This window comes from Hemicordylus capensis, chromosome 4 (genome assembly GCF_027244095.1).
Source record: "Hemicordylus capensis ecotype Gifberg chromosome 4, rHemCap1.1.pri, whole genome shotgun sequence".
Taxonomy (NCBI): domain Eukaryota; kingdom Metazoa; phylum Chordata; class Lepidosauria; order Squamata; family Cordylidae; genus Hemicordylus; species Hemicordylus capensis.
Window position 1 is genome coordinate 139,848,419 of NC_069660.1, and position 25,613 is coordinate 139,874,031.

General features: G+C 43.1%; 1 protein-coding gene across 7 annotated transcripts in view; it reads left to right on the forward strand.

Moving 5' to 3' along the window:
* Positions 1–25,613, forward strand: part of DENND1B (DENN domain containing 1B) — a 292,085-nt gene that overhangs the window by 240,406 nt on the left and 26,066 nt on the right. For 6 of the 7 annotated variants that reach the window (XM_053245148.1, XM_053245145.1, XM_053245143.1 and 3 more), the window contains 4 exons: positions 3,071–3,172; positions 11,909–11,999; positions 14,684–14,724; positions 16,542–16,610. In XM_053245148.1, coding sequence (XP_053101123.1) covers positions 3,071–3,172; positions 11,909–11,999; positions 14,684–14,724; positions 16,542–16,610 — 303 coding nt within the window. Of the gene's footprint in view, positions 1–3,070; positions 3,173–11,908; positions 12,020–14,683; positions 14,725–16,541; positions 16,611–25,613 lie in introns of those variants that run through there. The other variant, XM_053245149.1, reaches the window with a different exon arrangement.

Genomic DNA, 25,613 nt, shown 5'->3' on the forward strand with positions numbered 1-25,613 from the left:
AATAAGCAGCAAAATGGCCAAATTTGCCAATGACACTAAACTATTTAGGTTTTGTGAGGAGCTCCAAAAGGATCTCTTCAAACTGGGGGAGTGGGCAACAAAATGGCAAATGCGGTTCAATGAAAGCAAGTAAAGTGATGCATATTGGGGCAAAAAAACCCCAATTGTGGTGGACAGTTCATTTAAAATGTCGACTCAGTGCACGACAGTGGTGAGAGGCAAATTCCATAATAGGGATCTTTAGGAAGGGGATTGAAAATAAGAATGCTAGTACTATAATGCCTTTTTACAAATGTGCGACCACATTTGGAGTATTGCGTACAGTTCTGGTCACCATATCTGAAGGCTGTGGTAATCCTCAAAATGATTGTCAAATAAGCCTTTTGAATGTCCTTGCAAAAATATATTCACAGTGTTTCACCATCTTCTCTCACCTTTGTGTGTAATCCTTTAGTTTTTATTCCGTCAGTGTTTTTATGCTCAACTCTAGTAACTTTGAACTTTGAATTGTGATGATATGTTTTATTATTTTAAACATCGTTGTTGGCTTTCTTGAATCCATGATGAAGAAAAGCAGAATATAATTCTTTTACATACATACACTGTTCCCTCTAAGACATGTGCATGTGCGCATGCTCACAAGTTTTTGGATGTCCGCTCAGTTCATTTTAGATCCCGCTCAGGTTGAATCAGTAAGGTCCCATTCTGAATGCACATGTGCACACACTGCCTTGATACTGCTGCCCAGAACAAAACTCATTCTGCACAGAGATGAAAAAAATTAGAGGGACCACTTCATGCATACATATCAGTGGGTATGTATTCTAATTCTAATGCTGTGTGGTTTCCCTTGCTGTATCAGTGAGTGAGCACAATCCATTCAAAGTTAATTCCTTTTCATCCCATGATTTTCTTTGAGAAAGCTAAACACATTATTAAATTTCTTTCATTGCAATCAGTGGGGAAATGTATAATTTTGGCTGGATTATGCCCCAGATATTTCATTCAACTTTTTTTTTTACATGAATATTTTACATGAATGTTTTCTTGGAAAATATTCAAAGAATTTGGAAAATCTGAGTATCTGATGAATGGGGAAGTACCCAATGAAGAATTGATCAGGTATGGGAACCACATAGGGAATTCATAATGAATTTGCATGATAACAAAATCTGAATAATATGGATCACGGGGAGCAGATTTCACTGTAGTTTATTATAGTATCACAAGTAGGCAAAGGTTTAGAAGACATCCATAAGTCATATAGGGCAAAATTATGACCATGGAGCCATTCATTCTTTTCTTGTATATAGGAAAACCTTGGTATTCGCAGCGGTTCTTTTCTCGGCTATTGCCATGAATACTGGAACCACAAATGTTGAGGCATTGGGGCAATGGGAATCCGGGGGTTAGATTCCAAAGGGCAGGTAAACGGCTAAAACAATTTTAAAAAACCACCTCTAAATAAAGTGCCATACCATGCTCTGCAGGTCCCCCATGATCCAGCAGTGCCCCCCGCCCAGAAGAAAATATTGGCCAAACATCTTGGTTTTGGCCACCCTTGACCTACTGATATGTGGGTTTAACCTCCTGCCCCCGTGATTTTTTTATTGCATATACCAAGGTCGGGTGCCTATTACCCATTCGCAGATACACGAAACCACGAGTGTTGGACCCGTGATTAATGAGGTCCTTCTGTATCTTACACATTTCAGAGTCCCCCCGCCCCACGGGCTATAAAAACTACTGTCTAACAACCTGCTTGTATTTCAGAAGAGAAGGGTTTTTAATTGAAGTGGCAGAGGATCTAGTGAAAATGAAAGCAATAGTTTTCATGTGTACCCTTGTATGTGTGATTAAATTCATAAATACGGTTAAATTTATTCTGCCCTACAAAACTAAACACACAAAATTAGATAATTATTTTTTAGATGCAGTGGCTTAAGACCAGGCTGAAAATCCCTTTGGGAGTTTTGTCCCCCCCCCCCATCAAGTTATATTTAGCAGTCTTGTATAAGATAAGAATCATTTATTAGCATAAAGTGTGATAATTAAAATACTGCACTTCAGAATTTTCTTACTTATGCCTTCTGTTTGGGATAATTTGTTTGCCCACATGGCTTGAAGGACATTTATTGAGTATATCAACATCACAATACTGCTATCTAGAGAATTGCTGGTTTTCAAGGAACTGCGTGCATGATGGGAGGTTGCCTCCATCATTTTGAAGCAAAGGCATTACACTCACAGCATCTACCAGACCTGCTGTTCACCAATTTCTTAATCCTGTCTAACACAGGAGAAAGTAACGCTTTGCACCCCACCTACCCGGTGAGGATGGTAACCAAAAACTCTTTGAACTACAGACAGGTGTCAGTCCCACAGTTGCTTCTAGCATTTCACCTCCTCATTGGCTGAGGAGCTGTCAACCTGAGCCCTCATGGCCTACCTCTGATTGGTGGAAGGGGCTCACTGCTCTTCCAGGAGCTTTGCCTAAGAAACTCTTTCAAAGTTGTGTGTTGCCTTTATTAAATATCAGCTATTTTCCATCTACTTGCTGGACCATTCTTCACCAAGATATGTAAGTGCTTTGCTTTAGACTTTAGAATGTGTTAGGAGTTAGAAGTGACTTTTTCTTTATTTTCCTAATGCCTACCTGCTCCCCTACTCACTTTGGTTCCTGTAGATTAATAAACTAATCTTTTAGAGAGAGAACAGTCTCTCTTGTGTGTGTTGTTCAGAGACTCTGGAGTTGTGGCTTCCCACAAGGTGACTGCTTGGTTGAACCACTTAAAGGGAAACTTACCTGAAGGGGTGAACTAAGCTCAGCTTCCACTCTGCGGAGACAGAAGGGAAGCTGAGCTTAGTTCACCCCTTCAGGTAAGGTTGGTTCAGACCCAGATTTGAAGCCAAGAGTGGTGGCAGCAACTACCAGACACCACACTGGAGTAGGGGTAAAACTACGCAGACTCCAGTGGGGTTCCTTTACAACTGATGAAAAACGATGTTATGTGAATAAGCATTGACTGTTCATAAGGCTACCTTTCCATTTCCCTCTCTCTCAATTTAGGGCGAGCCTGTCGGTTTCTGTGAGGAAAGTTTTGTCAAGCATCGTTCCAGCACTACTAAACAGTTTCTGGAAACAGCCGTGAATCTTCAACTTTTTAAACAGGTACTACATAGTGAGTGGATTCTTGATTTAGTTTCTTCTAATGTACATTGTATATTCATATTGATGAAGAAATTGTATCAATCTATAGAATACGTTCCTCAGTACTCATTTCTGAAATGTATACTTGAATAAAAGACATGCAATAATATAGTTGTAGCTCCATCTTGTAGTCACAGGTATCTTAACAAATGCCGCTCCTGGAAAGAACAGAGATAATCCCACTTCTGTTGAGAAGTAGTGGTGTGCATGGAACCGCGGAGGTGCATTTCGACGCCAGGGGTGTGTGTGTGCATCTTTAAGGGTGGGAGAGGGTGTACTTACCACTCCCACCACTTTCCCCGCGCTGGCGTTGCATTTTTTGCAAAATCCATGAGGTGGCAGTGCACCTCCCTGCCACCCCTTCCCCCGTTCTTGGCCGGAAGTGGCTGGAGGTATTGCCTGCGTGTGCATCGCACACGGACACACTCACAGGCAATACTTCCGGCCAATAATGGGGGAAGGGGTGGCAGGGAGGTACGCTGCCGCCCCATGGATTTTGCAAAAAACACAACGCCGGCAGGGGGAAAGTGGCGGGAGTGGTAAGTACACCCTCCCCCACCCTTAAAGAAGCCCCCCCCCGCATCGAACCTTCGAGCCAGCACCACCTTCAAACCAGTTTGGAGGCCTTTAGAATGGCCTCTGGACTGGTTCGTGCACATCACTATTGAGAAGATCTTCTCCAACCACCAGTTCTTCCTGCAAACAGGCTATGGTTAAACTGTATTTATCACCATTGTACTGATTTTCCAAGTCAGCAGATTTCACACTTTGCTAACATAATAATAGATGCATGCGTTCATCTTAGCATAATTTAGGAAATATTGCACTGCAGAGTACTTAACTAAAGTCTTGAAGACTGTTTTTGTAATGCATTTCATTATGCAGGATCTACATTGGGTTAATCTCAAATTCCACAGAGAAGAGTAGCACTGTTTCATAATGTTTTGCAAAGTCTTTCTTCAACGTGATTTCTGTGTGATACATTGTGCATTTTGGTCAGTTTCCCCTTCCCTGTTCTCAAAAGCAAGGGAGAAATAACTACTTTTGAACTACAGTAGTTGTCCTGCATGCTTGAAGCAGAAACGTGACACAAACAGCCCAGTGTGCTCTTAATTTGTTGAACTCAGAGTTGTCCTGATTCTGCCCTGGACACAGCACTACTGGAAGTGACTGTCCATTCCCCACCCTCACCCCCAATTTCCTTTCAGTCTGTAAATGTGTAAATAAATATACATAGGAAGCTAAGAGTTGCTCCTCTCTTGTCTGAAGGAAACTAATCCTTAAATGGCTGCCCTGAAGGAGCCCATCACTTGGGTGAGAAGAGAACAAAATAATACAAATACAGTTAGAGATCAATCCAAGAAGCTTCTTTTAGTGTTGGATAAACACTAGTAGCCCAGCTATGGGTCAAAGTGGAAAAACAAGAAATATAATCTTTGATTAAAGCATTCAGGATCTTAGGCAAGGGAGGCTCTGCTGAACTAATCTGCTACCTCTCTTTGAAGATAAGTTAATTTCTGATAGATAAGTTAATTTCTCAGGCTGGTAGGCTACTTTCATTATAAAAATGACAAGTCTCTGTGTCTACGATTTAATGACTAGAGATTTATGCAATACAAATGAAATGTGCACAGTTTCTAATTAGACTGAACTTAACAGAAATAACAAGAGACAAAGATATTCTAAAATGGTTTCATTTTTCTAGCCAATGTGGTGCCACCTCTTCAGTTTATTTTTTATCATTCCTCCTCCTTATCCTCCATCCAGCTGCCTCTTGTCCAAGAGCTCCTGTTTATAATTGGTCATCTTTCAAGGTTGTTTGAGTTTTAAGAGAGCTGAATTTAAAACTTCCTTGTAAATCCAATGATAAGCATTCTTTTGTAACAGAGAATAAATCCTACCATCGACCACAGGCCTATAGTGGAGTCATAGATGGATTCATTGTAATGAAGACACATACATGTATTAAGTCTGGCTTTTCAGGAATGTTTAAGTAATGGTACATTTATAAACTAGATTACACAGGTGGCATATACACAACTTTATGGCACTGATACTGTAACTAAGACATAGAAGGCTTTGGAGAAGATTGGGGTTTTCATAAAGGGTATGCACCTGTGTTCTCCACCTCACTACTTAGAAGCCCCTTTAAGCTCACCTACTTAAAAATGGGAAGTGTGGGGGAAGATGTCTGGAGCAGGATAATTGCACTGTATATCTCTGCTGGCTACAATGCAATTATCAAGCAACCGTGGTGGTGTCCAGTTGCCTAATAGTATTTGATTCTGTATATGGGACTTGAAGCACATTGGATTTATTAAAATAGTTGTTGCAATTATCTTGGATGGTCCAAATGTCAGAAGGCAGCATCATTGTCATTGCTCTTAAGCCTGACATGCATAGCATGTCTGCCTGGAGGTGCTTTAAGGACTGGTGACCATCACAGCTGATGGAAGGAGCCTTTTTATATATTCAGAGGCAAACACATGTATTGGGGCTAGGAATCACAACTAAGAATCAAGGACCAAAGCAGCATGCTTTAATTTAGTGGCGGCGGAGGGGGGGGGGGGATGTCCATCAGGGCTTTTGAAGTGAGAACACTTGTGGCTATATCTGCATAGTGTTAAACTGAAAGTTACACAGAGTAAATAAAGTCTCCTTTTTCTTTCATCTGGAAGCAGGAGGCAAGCCATGCACATTAGGCCTGTGCAAAGATTTGCTTTTGAAGTGTTGAAGCCAAATCATCTGCATGTTGCCCCTGGCCTCAGGTAGAGGTGGCCACTCTGCGTGCTTACCTCCATGCAGAATGACCCTGTGCACAGCACTGGGGATGGCTATTAAAGGATCTGGAGCCACAGAAAGCATCTTGGAAGGCACATGGGCAAGGTACTACATTTTCCAGCACTCGCCACTCTCTTGACAAGGTGTCACTGGGGCTTCCCGTGTCTCTGAATCTCATTAAGGACCCTCCCCAATTTTGTGCACAGGAATGCTTTGCACACTCTAAACACTCAGAGAGGCCACAGCCTCATGGGGCCAAGGGTGATGTGCCGATTTTTCAGTTTTGCTTCGAAGCCAATTCTTTGCACAGGCCTAATGTATATCACATGGCTGATGCTGATAACTGGCTGAACTCCATCTGTGGTGTAAATTGGCAGAAATAGGACACTAAACTGCTCTGTATCTCATTTTGTGTACTTACTGCAGCATTCAGAAGTGTACCAAATGTCATTTCATACCCTTTCAAAACCTTCATATAGGCGTGTTTAAAGTTTAAGCAGTTAAATTACTGTCCAATCAAGCGGGGGGTGGGGGATGTTTTAGAACAGGAATTACCAACTTCTTTAGTCTCGGGTGACCATGCTATTCTCTAGGCAGTGGTCTGGGGATCAGGAGTGGTCAACCCCAGAGTAAAGTTGGCCACATTTAGTAGATAGGTTTCACTGCTAAGGGAACATGTTTCTATAGTGCACAAAAACTCCAAAAGCGAGAACATATTTAGTTCATACATACGTATACTGCCTATTTGTCATTATTCAGTGGTTTACAAAAGAAAAAGAAAAACTTAAAACCAGTTAAGAACAATAACAAAACATCAGCTAAAGACCTGACAAAAGAAATGTGTGCTCAAGGCCTTCTTAAACATAATCAAAGATTTCAAGCATAGTATCTTGGCAGGGAGCATAATCCAAAGCTGAGGGGCTGCTACAGAGAAGGCCCAACTCTGAGTCTCTGCCAGACAAGTCGGTGGCAGCTGCAGGTGGATCTCCCCAGATGACCTCAGTAAGCAGTGGGGTTCATGCAGAAGCAGGCATTGTCTTAGGTCACCCCCGGGTCCAGGTGTTAAAGCATTTAAGTGTGGAAATTTTATTCTTGTGACTAAAGCCACCAGAGGCTAGATTGGGGCTCACAGACCACATGCCGACCACCCCAATTTAGAGTATACTTCACTCTTTAAAATAAACTCCATAGTACAGATTTATGTTGCTGTTCATCCCCTATTCATTTCTGCACAGACTTCATTTGTATTAAAGGTTCTTCTGTGCAAGATTGGGGGCAGGGGCTAAAGCTTAAGATCTGAGTTTTCTGTCTCTGTAATTTTACCTAATGATGAGACTATTCATAAATCATGTGTTGGTTTTGTAGCCAGGGATGAATTCTTAGCTTTCCCCAAACAGATAATGTCTCATGGTTCAAAGAATGTTTTCGGCACACTGGTAGCTAAAGGTGCTTTATCTCATTCTTGCTGTGAAATAATCCAGTGGTCTGACCATGAACCAAACTCATTTGGAAAGGAGCCAGCAGTGAGTGGGGTGGGGAGAAGGTTAGCTGCAAAGAAGAGGAAATAATCATCAGTGATAGTATGTGCTTTGCTGCTACTACTGTGCCATTTATCAGGTTTGTTTTTTAGGGGGAAATGTATTCATGGAACAGTTTGTTTCATGTCATCAGTCTCTCCATTGACAAGCATCAGATTGTCACTGACAGGTCTGTTTGGATAATCTGTGATAGTGTATGACAGTCAGCCAAATAATTAATTTCTATTGGCCCCTGTGTACTATTTCAGTTAACAGCGATTTTGTCGTAATTCATGTTGGAAAATGCACAATCAGTCAAATGCTTTCTCCGTTTATCTCATACTTGGGCTACCTAACCCTGACAAAAATAGATTACTGCTTGAAAGCATTCTAAAAATGCCAGTGCTTTATGGGGGTTGGGGAAGACTGCCTCTAAGGCAAATTAAGGCTTTTAACAGAACACTGTAGCTTATTTTGTACTATGTACAAGTTGTACTATGTTCTTCTCTGTTGTGGACATTTCTGAATCTGACATGCTTGATGTGCTTGTTGGCTCCACTTTCAAGCAACGCATTCTGAATACTTGGAGACCACACATTCTGTCTGGCTTAATCCAGAGTTGAACACGATTTGAAGCCTTAGGTTTGCACACAGATTTCCTCTCCCCTTTCCTGGTTTGCACTAGCCATAGTTTGCTGTGAGATTCAAACCAGGTTAGCTGTGGTTAGTGCTGCCCATAAACCAGGGGTTTGTGGCTGAAATTAAATCCTGGCTATATGTCAGCAAGGAGACACACAATCAAATATGGAGGGGAAATGTCATGGAAGTATGGAGCTATGAAAGACCCAATTGCTTTAATCTATACTAATGCTAAAGATATGAGTTAACTCACTTTGGGGCTTGACATATAGTTCTGTTCCTCACTTTGATAAGTGATGCTCATTTCCTCACCCACTTTTGAGTAAATGCACAAGCTCTGGGCTATACGGTACATATGGACTGAATAACAGTTGTTAATGGGCTAAGGAGATTGCATGGAAAAGAATCAAACTTACAATCTCATGAAATAGATGAGAAGCAAATATCTTGCACTTTCCTTTTTGCATACAGAGAAGGAACTTTCACATTTCCCTCTTCTGTGCATTCCAGATGGGTATGGAACTCTCACACAGGGCAGATGTGTGAGTTTCTACTTTGTACACTGCACAAGAAGGGTAAAAATTGGAGTCCAAGCCTCTCACACTGGTATGTGTGAGCAGAGGCATATCTAGGGAAAATAGCGCCTAGGGCAAGCACTGAAATTACGCCCCCTGTCCAAACATCCAACACCCATCTTTCAGATAACTTTACCATAATATCAGCTGAAAAATACAAGTCAAGCTTGTTAATCTTTTAATATTTCAAAAACTATTTAGCTGTGGACGTAGCCAGACCAAAAAGTGCTGGAAAACTACAAATTTCAGTATGCTGGGGCTCATGAAATATCCAAATACTATGTGGAGGTGTACTTGGAAAACTAATGTCTAATTCTCTACTATGCATTGTAGCATCACTATTACATAAGTTTAAAAAATAAATGGAGAATTTGACTTTTCCCAGATACTCTGAAAATAACTAAAGGATATGCAGAGTAAACTGTGTCACTGCTTGGAATATATTCTACTATTTCAGAAAGACAGTTAAAATGAGAGAAAGAGAGCAAGAAACTCCCAGTGGGCCTTAATACTAAGGATTTCACACTGATTCAAAGACAAACTCACCATTAATAGCCATATTATTAAGACATCACATTTAACTCGCTTATCACAAGAAGCAAAGTAAGAGCAAATGAATACCATCCTAGCTCATAAGCTTCAGTTCATTATTCACAAGCCCTGATTCTCTGTACATAGTGCCAAACTGAATATGTGTACAGTGACTTATATTATATTAAATTTAAAAAAATACCTGTAGCCCCTTCAGGGGGCTTCCTAAAGGCTGTGGGGTGGGTCTGCAAAGGTCCCCCCTCCCCTCGCTGCCCTCTAGGGCTTTGCAGGGACCATTTGAGCATGTGCAGTGGTATATATATATATATATATATATATATATATATATATATATATATATAGTGGTATTGTTTATTTCGGCCCAAGGCCAGCATACAAAAAGAAAAACAACAAGAATAAATACATAAAACAGATTATATATATATATATATATATAATGGCCTCTGAAAACAAAATGGCTGCCATGCATGCTCAAATGGCCTCTGCGAGGCCTGGCATGGCCTAGGGCCTCACAGAGGCCATTTGAGCATGCACAGTGGCCATTTTGTTTTCGGTGGCCATTTTATTAAAAAAAATAATTTTTAAAAATGGCGCCCCCCTTCAAGTGGCGCCTGGGGCACGTGCCCTGCCTGCCCTGCCCCTAGATACGCCCCTGTGTGTGAGTGAAATGATTCTCGGTTCAAATAGGATGTGGAGGTGCTGTTGTGTTGTCTTCAGCCTTAAGAAAGCATTAAAGGCACTTTCTGTTCTGTTTAGAAGACCATTTGCTAATTAATTACAAAAAAACTAAAGTAATGGTCTTCACCAAGAGACCCAACCCTCACAGATGGAGACTCAGTAGCAACATGATTGAACAGATTAAGTGTTTTAAGTACTTGGGGTGGTGTTTCACACTTCTGGGGAGAGGAAAGCACACTTAGAATATATAACACAAACAGCACAGCAAAGTTTTATTGTGATTTCAAGGTTCTGTCGCTCCAATGGGGGAAAATTTGTCCCAGCAGCTATTAAGCTGTTTCAAGCCAAGTCAATGGCCCAGCTGCTCTTTGGAGCTCAGTTGAGTCTCTACCCCCATGGAGGTTGTCCAGATTAAATTTCTAAATACAGTTCTTCAAATGCCAAAAGGCGTATCCAACTCAGCCTTAAGGCTGGAGTGAATAACGTGGAGACCAGAGTGTGGTTGGCAGTCTTTAAATATTGGCTAAAGCTAAAATTTCAACCAAGTGGATTTCCCCCACCCACCCCTAGTTCTGGAGGATCAGAACCACTCTAAGTAGTTACCCAAGTTAATGGGAAAACTCCAGATAGTTGGACTCTCTTCTGAATCTTTAATTGCTATGGGGTTTGATCAAGCCAATAGAATTATAGAACAATGTCTTCTTGATATTGAATCACAAGAATAGAGAAGCAAACTCCCTAACTATATTAAGAATTGATGGATCACCTAAATTTTAGCTCTGGCAAGCTATCTTTATAATCTGACATGTCAAACGCATCAGAGAGCCTTCACCTTAGCTCATTATAATTTTCCCCCATAAGCTTGGTTGGAGGGGATATATAAAAATACACCCTATCACCTGTGCAAGTGTTCCTGTGGATCAGACAAATTTGATAATTTGGCTCATATTTTACTTCCTTGTAAATTTTACAGCACTCCACGTAGCAAACTGATTTTACCTCTGTTAGGAAACCTTTGGGGAAGACCATTGGATTTTTATGTAACCTATCTTCTTGCCGATAAGACTATTTGTTACTTCTTGTGTCGCTAGATTTTGTGTCATTGCATACAAGATCCGTCAAGCAATGGCGAAGCCCACCCCCCATCAGATAGGTAAGGATGTCCCTGATGGGTAAACTTCCTCTACCTAAATGCAACTGTGGTATCTGACAGACTGTACCAACTGCATTGAATGTCAGCTGTGTATATAATGCTTAAATCTGGTCAAGTACCGTAATAAAGATGTTTTATTGTTGTGTTGTCTGTATTTTTCCTCGATACTTGTGTTTATGAATCAAAATTTGAGATTTTTTGAAGAATACATTGACACGGAAACATAATGTGGCATCTGGTCTCCCTTTTAAATGGTTTTGAATTCCTCATAGTGATTGTTTATAAAGCAATGATTTGCCCTATCCAGTATGAAGTATGAGTTCCATGGTCTATCATGTTATCAAAGCTAACAAAATAGTGAATTTAAAGCAACTCAAAAGATATAATGAAACAATTATAAGTGTAGGAATTTCATTCAGGTTGAAAAATGTGAATTGTTATAATATGGTGTTGCTCACACAAAGTACTCAATTGAAATTCCTGCAAAATGACATTGTAGTTTTAGAAGTGTGTTTTGTCATTTGAATTGACTAGCTTGTGATTAGATTATGCTCATATTTGAGCGTTGGGCTGTGGTAGTGACTGGGGCAGGAAGAAAGTGAATATAAAGTGTAGAGACAAACAATATATATTACTGCTTCTCTACCCCATCTCTCTATCTTCTTAAACAGGTTTTGGAGATTCATGTTCGAATAATAATGTGGGTACTACTATCGTTCTGTCACTTTCTGTAGAAACATTAATGCATTAGGAATTTTAAAGTGAATCCTCAACAATTGTTTTGATCCACTTTGTATTGCAGTTTATTGAAGGTCGTCTTGCAAAACTAAATGCAGGAAAAGGGTTCTCTGATGTGTTTGAGGAAGAAATCTCTTCAGGTGGCTTCAGTGGAGGTATAGATTTACTTCAGTAGTATTTGTGTGCTTTTAACCTTGGTATGTTGATATAAAGTGCACTTGTGTTTCTAACAAAAATACACATGCAGCCTTACCCTCTCCACTTCCAAAGAGTGAGTGCTCTCGTGCATGCGCGTAACAATTTTCGCTGTTCTCCCCTTGCTTCGGAAGTGTTCTTTGACCTGTGGAAGCATGTCCTTGAGGGCTGTGTGACCTTCAGGGACATGTTTCTGCAGGTCAAAGCATTTCTGGAGCAGGGGTGGAACAGTAAAACAACGTTTGCACAAGAATGCTGACACTTCAGAACCAGGAGGATTAGTGCTGTGCACATGTTTTTGTTAGAAGTGCACACACACTATTAGAATGTTAGCCAAAATACCATTTAAAGCTGGTTTTCAATTTGATGCTGACTCTTGTAGAAAGTTCTCATTATTTGTTAGACATAAGAACCTATTGGTTAAAATACAAAACGGGTGCAATTCAAGGAGCTAGTTGTTACTTTTCAAACCTTAAATGGCTTAGGTCCATCATATCCTAAATGGCAAGCACCATTCTCCATTCCTTGCCCATTCCCTGAGGTCATCAGAAGAAGCCCTTATGTGCATTCTACTGCTTCTGAAATACTGTTGATGGTGACAATATGAGAGACACTCAGTTTTCCACAGTGACACCTAGACTTCCCTGCTTCAGCGGATTAGATTAGCTTCCTCTCTGCCAGTGTTCCACCGTCGTTCAAAAACCTTGTGCCAGGAAATTTTTAGCTCCTTTGCTGTTTCTGTATTTAGTCATTTGTTTTTTTGTTTAAAAATAATAATTGTAGAATATTTAGGTTCACCTCTCAAAAAAAAAGTTCACAAAGTAGTTTAAATAGCATGAATATGGGGGAGGGGGCTGACTTAAAGGAGCTTAAAATCTTTAAATAATAATAATTAATAATGTAATAAATCAAGACACAAGGGAGACACCAGGAATACCACTCGAAAAGTTAAGCTAGAATGGATAGGAACAGTTGATTCCCCCTGCTAAACATAAGAACAGCCCTGCTGGATCAGGCCCAAGGCTGGTCTAGTCCAACATCCTGTTTCACACAGTGGCCCACCAGATGCTGCTGGAAGCCTACAGGCAGGAGTTGAGAGCATGCCCTCTCTCTTGCTGTTACTCCCCTGCAACTGGTACTCAGAGGCATCCTGCCTTTGAGGCTGGAGGTGGCCGGTAGCCCTCCGACTAGTAGCCATTGATAGAGCTCTCCTCCATGAAGTTATCCAAACCCCTCTTAAGGCCATCCGTGTTGTTGGCTGTCACCACACCTTGTGGCAGAGAATTCCACAAGTTATTATGTGTTGTGTGAAAAAGTACTTCCGTTTGCTGGTCCTAAATTTCCTGGCAATCAATTTCATGGGATGGCTCTAGTGTTATGTGAGAGGGAGAAGAATTTCTATCCACTTTCTCCACACCATGCATGATTTTATAGACCTTTATTATGTCTCCCCGCAGTCATCTTTTTTCTAAACTAAACAGCCCAGGTATTGTAGCCTTGCCTCATAAGAATAGTGCCCTAGGCCCCTGATCATCTTGGTTGCCCTCTTCGGCACCTTTTCCAGTTCACCAGAAGGTGATAAGAGAATCACCTTCTGAAAGGTTCCTCTTTGCCCAGTTAGCAGAGGTTCATAATTTGTTTTTAATGGGACTTTCTGTATTTTCTTTTTATTTATTTTATTGTTATTTTGTTGGCAATTTAAAGCAGAAAAGTAGTAAATGGGAGGAGGGTGTGAACCATTTCCTCTGTCCATTGATATTCCTCCAAAAACCCTTTTCTCCCAGCCAGGCTCTGAGACCAGAAATGAGTCCAACTGGGAGCAAAACAACTGGGGTGGAGCATTCTTTCTCTCCTACCTGCTATTTCTCCACTTAAAATTGCCACTCATTACTGGGCAGGTGTTTCACAGTGATCCACTTCAGAAGATGTGGATCTGCTTTTGTTATGTCTAGTTCCGCCTGCAGAAGTAGTTTGTATTTCTGAGCTTAAAAGACTTTTAAAACTGCTGTAAAGCCCATATAGTCAAGGTATACTGGTGTGTTCCTCAAGAAACCTTTGCATTCTCATTTTTGCAAGTTTAGATTACTAGCTTAAGAAGTTTCCTTGGTAGCAAGAATCATTGACTTCCATGCTGTCACAAAATTAACATTGTGAGCAATTTAGTGAAGTAATAGCACCCAGTGAACATGTTTCTGTTTTCTAGTTCTCCCATTTACCTCATTTGCCTCACCTACAAAGAACAGCTACTGTTGATGGAAAAAAATGCTGTTGTTTAATACTTGTAATAAATAACCCCCCTAGCCCACTTCAACCCTGTGCGAATAAAACAGAATTTTAATATATTTTTTCAGACCTTAAAGAATTCTGAAACAGATTTTATTGTTCAGATGCTTACAGGTTTGTTTGTTTTGTTTTAATCTCTCTTCATTTCTGGGATAGGTTTCCTCAGTTTAGCCATGAAATTCAAAATGCTGCTGAATCTAAAACAGAAAAACACTTATAAACGAGAAATATATTGTATTGACGTTGACTTTGCACAACAGGAAGCTTTTAAATCCTAGTCAGGACTTTGTGTCAATATGTCAATATAAGTAATATTGTTTCTTTTAAAAAAGCATTTCTGTTTCCTTTTAATTTACATTAGGAAATTCAAGATCATATCACCAATGGGTCTATACAGTAAAGGTATAAAATTCCTTTTTAAAATTATCTTCTTAATGTCTATTTGCATGTTCCAGTGGTTTTGACTTTAGGAGAAGTTAACTGATTTATGTTGGTTGTTGCATTGCAAACAGTTATTTTTATAATTATATAAACCCCCACAGTTTTCATGATCTTGTTAAAGAATCTGAACATACCATTGTCCATAAGTATTAAAGTATGGACTTGTATGAAAGTGCTTGTATGAATTCAACTCTTAATTAAGATCTTTGGGAAGATTTTAATATCTCCACAAAGTGATGGTAGGTCTTGTCCATCGTTTCCAAAGTTTTCACTTAATTACATTACCTGGCTTTTAACTTATTGATTGAGTAATTAGACATATTGATTTAAATCTGGTTCCAGGACTTCATTCAGTATAGATGTCTTTTTGAGGATATTGAAAGCAGTGTGTGTGTGTGTGTGTGTTTACGTCTGTGACTGGGGTGATTTGGTTTATTTTTGCAGCTTAAATAGCTGATCAGAACCATGACTGTGGAGATTGGAAGGGGAGCTTTTATTCATTGATGCGAATGGGTACTTCTTTACTTGGGGGAAAATCAGTTGGTGTGGGCCGATGCCAATTGGGACCATAGTGGAGGTAAAGAGTGAAAGCCTCTCTTCCTACACAATGTGATTCTAATTGGGCTCCCTGTGGGTTTTTTCAAAGTTATTAAAAACGCAAGTGCATTGCCTCGAATAACTAGCTTACTAGAACGTGCAGTTTGGCCCCAATAGCTTACACTTTAATAAACTGCCTCTGCTATTGTTAGGGAGAAAGGCCATATTTAACATTGTTTCATTCCCTATTACAGTAACACAAGAGAACCAAAAAATAAATTTGTCTTTCAAACTCTACTCCATGGTTAAAATTTCCCTTCAGTGATTAAAGTTTTAATACACCAAACTACTGGTTGAAGTTTGAAACTTATGGCAAATAGATGTCTTTGCCCACTGCAACTGAGGGCCAAGTAAACATTACCTCAGCAAGTACCTGGTTGCTGAGATAACTGAGTAGGGGTGTGTGAGTGGACGACCTAATGGCTCCCACATCCACTGATTCTCTGCTGCAAATGTTCTCTAGGTAAATGTTCTCTAGGTATTGCTTCTGGTTCCAGTTTTGGAACGTGGCTAGGAACAAAAACAATCTAAAGGGGGATCATCTTCAGGGGAAAATCTGTGGGCAGGGAAAGTTAAAGCACCAGCCCTTCCTGCCCACTGATTCCCTCCTGCAAATGCCTGCATCCAGCACCTAAAATTTGTGTTGTGAGGGAAACACGGCTTAGAAACCTATTATTTCTCTCATGATATCTACTGTAGTTTGATTCTAGTACAGTGTGCCAAAATTGGTATCCTATTACAAAATACATCAGTAGCTTTCAAATGTTGCTAGACTGTGATTTCCTGTCCTTAAAGGAAGGCATTTGGGAATTTGTAAAACAGATATGAAAATAAGTGGGCAATGAACTGCGGTGTGAGCCTTCCTTGTGCAACTCCCATTCATGCAAAGAGGGCTTGTGAAGGAGAACTTCCTAGTGGATTGTGCCCAGTATGATTACATTGGAGTACATTGATGAATGTGTCAGCCATAGAAGTGATATATTATAACCCTTGCCTAGAAGTAGCTGACAATAGTAGACAAAATGCAGCTGTAGAAATCTTCAAAGTGGAATGTGAAGGCAGCATTAGTCTTAAGCAAAGGTATTGTTTTTCTTGCAGAACCTTAACATTTTACTTCAGCCAAGAGCACGATAACTCTGTGTTTTGGATATTTTAGAATATTAATATGTTGTATATTTCAGAAAGGAGGAGCTCTGATCAACACTGCAATGAACAAAGCCAGCCCAGCCATGAAAACAGCGTACCAATATGTAAGATGCTTCCCTGTCCTATTTCATTTTTTTAAAAATGTGCAAGCACCCACACATTCTGGTTTGAATGATATTGAATGACCTTTTGGAATCTTTGAGAATGTCAACAGTAGGGGTGTGTCCGAACCGGTCCGGAAGCCACTGTAAAGGCCTCCGGACTTTCCAGACCGGTTCGGATCTGGCTGGTTTGGGTCCGGGTGGGGGGGTTCCTTTAAGGGCGGGGAGGGTTTACTTACCCCCCCCGCCACTTGCCCCCGTCCAGCGCGCATATTTAATGTAATAATTGGGGCAGCAGGATACTTCCCTGCTGCCCCTTGTCCCTCTGCAATGCCGCCAGCCGCTTTGACTCACAGTTTTGAAAGTAATTACTGCTGCCCAGTGCCAATAATGAAGTTGAAGAAGAAGCCGGCCTCCACTTCGGCGCCTCTCCGCCCGGCGGCTCCCCCACGAGCCGCCACCCGCCTCCCAGCAGCCACTGAGAGCGGCTCTGCCATGGAGGACGCGCCGCGGCGCCGCGGCAACCCTCACTTCCGGCTACCATGCGACTTTCCCCCACATACAGAGTCGCAGAATGCAGCCACTCTGTATGTGGGGGAAAGTCGCATGGTAGCCCGAAGTGAGGGTTGCCGCGGCGCCGCGGCGCGTCCTCCATGGCAGAGCCGCTCTCAGTGGCTGCTGGGAGGCGGCGGCGGCTCGTGGGGGAGCCGCCGGGCGGAGAGGCGCCGAAGTGGAGGCCGGCTTCTTCTTCAACTTCATTATTGGCACTGGGCAGCAGTAATTACTTTCAAAACTGTGAGTCAAAGCGGCTGGCGGCATTGCAGAGGGACAAGGGGCAGCAGGGAAGTATCCTGCTGCCCCAGTTATTACATTAAATACGCGCGCTGGACGGGGGCAAGTGGCGGGGGGGGTAAGTAAACCCTCTCCGCCCTTAAAGGAACCCACCCCACAGTGCCGGACCGCAGCTCTGCGGTTCCGTGCACACCCCTAGTCAACAGGCATATGGCTAAAGGTGATCTGGTTTACATAGTATACTTGGACTTACAAAAAGCTTTTGACAAAGTTCCCCACGAAAGGCTCTTGAGTAAACTTAGCAGTCATGGAACAAGGGGACAGGTTCATGTGTGGATCGGTAACTGGTTGAAGGACAGGAAAGAGAGAGTAGGAATAAATGGACAGTTTTCACAACGGAGGGAAGTAGTAAGTGGTCCCCCAGGGATTTGTACTGGGACCAGTGCTCTTTAACTTGTTCACAAATGATCTAGAAGTTGGGATAAGCAGCAAAATGGCCAAATTTGCAGATGACACTAAACTATTTAGGGTAGTGGAACCCAAAACAGATTGTGAGAAGCCGCAAAAAGATCTCTCCAAACTGGAGGAGTGGGTGCCAAAATGGTGCGGCCACATCTGGAGTACTTCGTACAGATTTGGTCACCATATCTTAAGAAGGATATTATAGAAGTAGAAAAGGGCCACCAAGATAATCAGAGGCCTGGAGCACCTTCCTTATAAAGCTAGGCTACAGCATCTGGGGCTCTTTACCTTGGAAAAGAGGCGACTAAGGGGAGACATGATTGAGGTATATAAAATTATGGATGGAGTGGAAAGGGTGAACTGAGAGAAATTTATCTCACACGCAGACAACACTAGAATGAGGGGGTCATCTCATGAAAATGAAGGTCAGGCAACTTAGGACTTTCAAAAGGAAGTACTTTTTCACCCAGTGCATGATTAATCTATGGAATTCCTTGCCATTGGTTGTGGTGATGGCCACCAGCTTGGATGGCTTTAAAATGGGCTTAGACCAGGGGTGGGGAATCTTGGCCCTCCAGCTGTTTTTGAACTACAACTCCCACCATCCCCAGCCTCAGTGTCGCTGGGGATGATGGGAGTTGTAGTTCAAAAACAGCTGGAGGACCAAGGTTCCCCACCCCTGGCTTAGACTAATATGTGGAGGACAGGTCTATCAATAGCTACTAGTCTGATGGCTGTGAGCCACCTCCAGCCCAGAAGCATGGTGCCTTTCAATACTAGTTGCAGTGGAGCAACAGCAGGAGATAGGGCATGCATATACCTCTTGCCTTTGGGCTTCCCAGAGGCATCTGGTGGACCACTGTGTGAAATAGGATGTTGGACTAGATGGGCCTTGTGCCTTATCCAGCAGGGCTGTTCGCGCGCGTCTAGATAGGCCTTGGGCTTGATCCAACTGAGCTGTTCTTATGTTCTTATGACAACAAAATGATATTTCATGTATGAGTTCCAGAGCAACACTTCCAGTGTGAGCTTCTGCGAAGTGGGGTTGGCAGGAATAGGGCCATGATCTGTACAGTCCTCCCTCCCTCTTCCCAAAGTGGTTCAGTCCAGACCACTCTAAGTGCAGATGATATTCATCATTACTACCAAACTGGAGACTCAATCCAATTCCTTTCCCAGGAGAGGAAGCAGAATGCTAGAGTGGATCATGGGCAGAGGGGAGGGATAATTTGGGGATCTGGTACGGGATCCGTTGAATCCATTAGAATGGGTTCTGCGCCTGCGCGGAAGTCTCTCAGCGTCGAGTTTCATAGCTACTTTTTGGCGCCTGCGCCCCACCCCACGTGACCACGTGGCTATTTAAGGCGGGAGGAAGTGCAGGCAGCTCAGTTCCTTTGCGACCACCATAGAGATCACTCGGTTTTCTTCGAACGTGACAAAAGATTGGACTGATTTACCGGCAACAGACCTTGGATCGTGAATAAAATGGACGCCCCGAAGAGAAAGAAAACCTTTAAGTGCTGCACTAAATGCAACGCTAAATTGCCCTCTCAAGACCGCCACAGCTTGTGTTTGCTGTGTCTGGGCGAGGCCCATATAACTTCGGCTTGTAAAATTTGCCAGTCTTTCTCGAAGCAAATGAGAAGGTATGGAGAGCTCTGTCTGTGGGCTTCTATTTATGATGATGTCTACGGGCTTCTATTTATGATGATGTGTTGGCTGCGCCTTCTGCGGCAAAATCACCACAGCCCCAAGGCTTGAAGGACCTGGGTTTGACCCATTCTAAAACTTTGATGCCCCCCGCTAAGGCTCCTAAGTCCTCGAAGAGTTCGGGCAACAAAATGGCGTCTCCAACTGGCCCCGCCAAAAAGAAGAAGAAGCTAGCCTCGTAGGAATCTACTCCTTCACCTGGATTGGCTCAGGACATCGAGATTCCTTCAACATCGAAAGTATGTCCACCCGATACACTTTCGGGATCTCCGATACCGGAGCCAACACTTCACTCGATCTCGACGTTTTTGCCACATCCAGCCGCTTCGACATCGAGCGAGCCGATACCGACCGCTTTGGCAACGAGACCCGATCCTTGCTCCATACCGACGACATCGATATCAACGGATTCAGTACATTCGACCTTGAAAGAAATAGCGACTTCGACTTCGATGTCGGCATTGAATGAGACGTTAAGGATTACTTCAACGGAACTACAGACTTCCACGTTGACAGTGCTGCCATTGACATTCTCGATACCGAAGACTAGGGATCTAGTGCCTGCACCAACCCCTATTCGTTCACCATCGACATCGAGGGAGGATATCTAATCATCTACTCTGGACACACCATCACCACGGTAACCCCTAGGTTCCGTACACCTATGACCTTTACACTGGAGGATGCTGACGTGGAGGACGTTGAAGCGCCGCCTCTAGATCCCCTTCTGAAGATGTTGGACTCAACTACAAATATATCTTCTACATTCCAAGGATTTCCACATTTGGAGGAAGACACTGCTGGGGCAGCTCCACGGATGCTCACAACTACACAGCTCACTGCGTCAACTCCTTGGCATACATGCGGCTTCAGTCACCATGTTTTCCCATCACGGGAAACTGCTTTACCAGGTACGGCTTCGCCTGGTGCAACATATGACTTCCATGAGGACCGGGCATGGCGGAGAAGACTGCCATCAACACCAGAGCCATCTGCTCCTCCACCTCCTCCTGAAATTTTTTTTACCAATATGGGCACTCAAACATGAACCCATACTGCCTCAGTGTCTACTCAGACTTTTTCGAATCCTTTTACATCGACAGGGGCACAAACGGATCCTCTGCCTGCTCCTTCGCCCCCACGGGCAGTATCTTTGAAAGTACCAATTCACCGTACACTTTCTGATCCTGATTCTGAAAACAGCCACCATGGCTCGTTGGATTTTGAATCTGATACTTAGGCAGTGGAATTGGATCCTTCGCCAGATGTGGCTATGCCTTCCCACGTTTCACTAACAGAAGAATTAAAAGTTTACCATTCCCACGTGAAACGGATGGCTAACGCACTGGGTCTGGATCTCACCTCACAACTCAAGACTATAGATGATCCAGTCTACAATTTTATGCAGTGGTCTCAGTCATCACAACCAATCACACTTCCTCTGTTGCCTGTCATTTCCAATGCAGCACAATGCGCATGGCAGGTACCTCATACATCTACACCGACTTTGAAAAGGCTCGAGGGGCTGTATTGCGTGCAAGAGCAGGATAATACTTACCTGTTTAAGCACCCAGTCCCAAATTCCTTAGTTATCGACTGTGCTATCTCCTCCAAATCTGGACGATGACATACCACCCCTGTGGACAAGGAGGGCAGGAAACTTGATGTGATGGGCAGGAAATTGTATTCCACATTGTGTCTATCGGTTAAAGTAGCCAACTATTTGGCCTGCATGGCCAAGTATAGCTATTGTATCTGGGAAGTTTTAGAAAAAGACTTGGATATACTGTCTCCGGAGGAACTGAAGCATCGCTTTTGTAAAATGTTGCAGCAAGCGGGTGACCTTACCTGTCAGCAACTAAGCACGGCAAAACACTTGGCGGAATCAGAATCGCGATCCATTACGATGGCTATCACCCTTCGTCGTCGTGCCTGGTTGAGGTCAGCAGTCCTGCAACAAGATATGAAAGATAAAATTGAAGGACTCCCGTTTGATGGGAAAGGACTGTTTTCAGAGGAGACTGATGCCACCATGGAAAAAATGAAGAAATCTAAATTCACGGCCAAGACCTTTACGTCTGCTACCTCACAGGCTACGTCCTACGGGATTAAACAGCATTCCTATTACCAACCCGAGTCCACATATAAACAACAGGACCGGAGAGACTTCCGTAAATCTTACCAACCCTTCAGCAAGCAGACAACGCAACAGAAGGGCAGATTTCCCTCCAGCCAACACAATAAACAGGTGGACGGAAACAAATAGCGCCTTTGAAGCGCAGAACAGCCCATCGCAACTGCCTGGGAAATCCCATTGCCTTCCCTCCCAGAACATCAGGGAGGATGTGGTCGGGCCCTACAACATCTCACACCCAGCCCCACTAGCCACCAATTCCATCAGGTTGGCGAGTCATGCGAAAGTATGGCGCAACATAACATCAGATTGGTGGGTCTTGAAGATTGTCACATCCAGTTACATGATAGAATTCAAGACCCAGCCATCTTTCAGGGGCATACACTTCACGACAGCGATGCCGGCCTTACTTCAGGAAGTTCAAGAACTCCTTCACAAAAGGGCAATAGTACCAATGCGATGAGCAAATTGACGGGAAGGATTCTACTCCCGTTATTTCCAGATACCAAAGAAGGATGGCGGGATTCGGCCAATTACGGACTTGAGACATCTGAACAAGTTCATCCATGTGAAGAAGTATCGGATGACGACGTTACAGGACATCCTACCTCTTCTCCATCATGAGAGGTGGCTTGTGACGTTAGACTTAAAGGATGCTTACTTTCACATAGGAATCCAATCCTCCTTTCAAAAGTATCTGCGATTCACTGTAGGGACCTTGCTTTACCTGTACCAAGTTCTGCCGTTCAGACTGTGCACGGCCCCCCATGTGTTTACCAAATGCATGGCAGTGGTGGTCGCTCATTTGAGAACAAAGGGACTGAAACTGTACCCTTAACTGGACGACTGGCTGCTGTCTTCAACAAACAAAGAAAAGTTGCTTTCGCAGATAAAGTACATGTTACACCTTCTCCAGGACCTAGGAATACAGGTCAACTGGAAGAAGTCCAACTTGACACTGGTACCAACCATATCGTTCATAGGAGCTGTGCTCAATGTGCTCAATGCCACAGTAGGGAGGGCTTTTCTCCCAGAGGATCGTTATTGGACCATCGCGTCGCTGGTTCAAGTGTTTCAGGCCGCGCTGTCTCAAACAGTGTGGCGCATACAATGTCTGTTAGGTCTAATGGCTTCTTGCAGGTCGACTGTGAAATTGAAGAAATTTCAAGACACACGCTTGAAATTGAAGAAACTGCAGCTGTGGTTCCTGTCCTCCTTCAATCTGCTCCGGGACAGTCCCACGAAGCCTTTACTGGTGCCAACACCAATCCTTCGATCGCTGTCCTGGTGGACACAGACCTCCAACCTACTCAGAGGAGTGCCGTTTCAACCGCAACCCCCCATCGGTTTGGGTCACGATGGATGCCTCTGTGCAAGGTTGGGGTGGTCATTGGGATACTGCCACAACTCAGGGGCTCTGGACATGCAGTCAATGCCAACTTCACATAAATTTTCTGGAGTCGTTAGCTATCTTTTTAGTGGCTATCCCCACTGCTCGTAGGGTGAGTGACTGCCCTCCGTATGGATGTGCCCTACACTCAGTTCTACCCGGACAAGGTCCTCCTATGTCTGGACATCACCTTTGTGCCTAAGGTCATTTCAGATTTTCATGTCTGCCCACCTTTTATATTTTCATAGTTCTGCCCACCTTTTTTAGATCTCCCTCCACGCTGTTGGAGAAGGCTATCCATTCATTGGATGTCTGGAGGGCACTACTGTATTATCTGTCAAGAACAAAAACTTTCCAAAAGATGAAAAAGCTCCTAGTGTTATACAAGGGCTCTACTATTGGACAAGTGCTATCCAGACAACATCTGTCTCATTGGCTGGTGGGGACCATTCGCCTGGCCTACTCAATGCAGAAAGTACAGGCCCCGAAATCTATTAAGGCACATTCCACTAGGGCGTTTGGCGCTTCCACAGCTTTTCTGTCTGGGGTTTCCTTCCCTGTTATTTGTAAGGCTGCTACCTGGTCTTCAGAAGAACCATTCATAAAACACTACGCTATTGACCTGCGCTCCGCGGCAGAGGCAAACTTTGGGAGAAGTGTTCTTAAAAGGGTGTTACAATAATGCACTGCTCCCTCCTCCTTTTGGAGCTAACTAAACACCCATTCTAATGGATTCAACAGATCCCGTACCAGATAAACAGGTTACTCACCTATAACTGATGATCTGGTAGAGATCCATTGATATCCATTAGACCCTCCCGAACCTCCCCTCTGCAGTTGAACGTAGGCCTCTCCAGTAGAACTTAGCATCTATACGACTGCTTCGGCGGTCTCCAAGGAACTGAGTTGCCTGCACTTCCTCCCGCCTTAAATAGCCACGTGGTCACGTGGGGCGGGGTGGAGGTGCCGAAAAGGAGCTATGAAACTCGACATCAAGAGATTCCCGCGCAGGCTCAGAACCCATTCTAATGGATATCAACGGATCTCTACCAGATCATCAGTTACAGGTGAGCAACCTGTTTTTCCAACCATCCACACAGTTCATATCATGCTGGAGTTTGCATATCCCTCCCTATCTCTCTTCCCCCCGTCCAAGCTGAAGGCCTTTTTGTCAGGTACAGAGTTTGGACTCGTTTCACTCAAATACCATTCAGCTTGATGTAGCAATGTAGGTTATAGCTTTTGGTGGCAATTTAGCAGGGATGCTCAGACACTTCCTCTTTATGCATATCTTACCAACCTATAGTTCTAGCCTGTTCTCCCTCTTATTAATGTTCTGTCCCTGTGCAGTCATGGTTTGTTTCTTGCGTCTCCAATTTCACCTTTCTTGATTTGTGCACTTACTCCTTTCCCAATGTTTGCCTTGCCCTCTGCCTAAGCATTGTGCCTTATTATTGATTTCCACACTTGAGATTTCCTTTATCTTAGTAATATTTTACTTTTTCCTCAGCATTGTGATGAATTCCCATTTTATCACTGACTGTTCCAGATGGACTGCAAGGGCTGCCTTGAGTCCAAAGAGGCTGCCTCTTTCCATCATAGACTGCACAATGTTTTCTCCTCAGTTCGTGGCTATTGCAGATGCTAGGGCTATGCTTGATCAACTCAGGGAAGAGTCAGGGACACCATTTTGAAATGGGGGGAGATTCTCATCAAGGTTTAAGCATTCTGTCTTGCATCTGTTGAAGGATGCACTGCAAAAATGAATATATCTTTGTGCAAAAGCATTTGTATGGTTATTTATCAACAATCCTTTTTAAAAGCAAAGCTTTTGTGCCTTTGGCATGCACATCTACTACAAAGGCCAAGTTTAATCTTTTAGTCCCTCAGCATGTAAAACCAGTGAGTTGGCCAGAAATATGGGTGCTCCTGGGGATTAATCACATATGGTCTTCAATAGCACCCTGGCAGAGTTTTGCTTCAGTGAGACTGAGACAGAATGAGTGATTTAAGAAATGCAGCCTCCTGCTGCTCAGCTGGACTGTTCATGCAGTCAAGACACCACCTCCCAGCAAATGGCTGGCTGGCTGCAAATCGTTACATCATGGCAATTGGCATTTTGCCACAGGTGGACATGTTGTGAAGCCAAGCAACAGAGTATGAGTTTCCTCTACATGGACATTGTCCTAGTCGGGGGGAAAGACAGGTGTGAGGATGCCTGAAGGTTAAGTGCAAAGCATGGAAGAGAGAGAGGCGTTCTTGCCCCAAACCTATTCTTCCAAATCATAGTTTCCCTTTGAGGCTCCAGTTGTCAATAAGTTAATTAGTTCCTTAATCTGATTTTGAAAAGAAAATTTTGTAAGTTCATGCATTGCACCTTAGTTCAAAATTACATCAAACATATGAAGAAAAAATAGTTCAAGTGAATACATTAAAGGTACTGTGTGTTCATGTGCTCATTTATAATTTACATGAAGTTCATTAACAGGTTTGTGGGAAATTATTCTTCTCTTTTTCA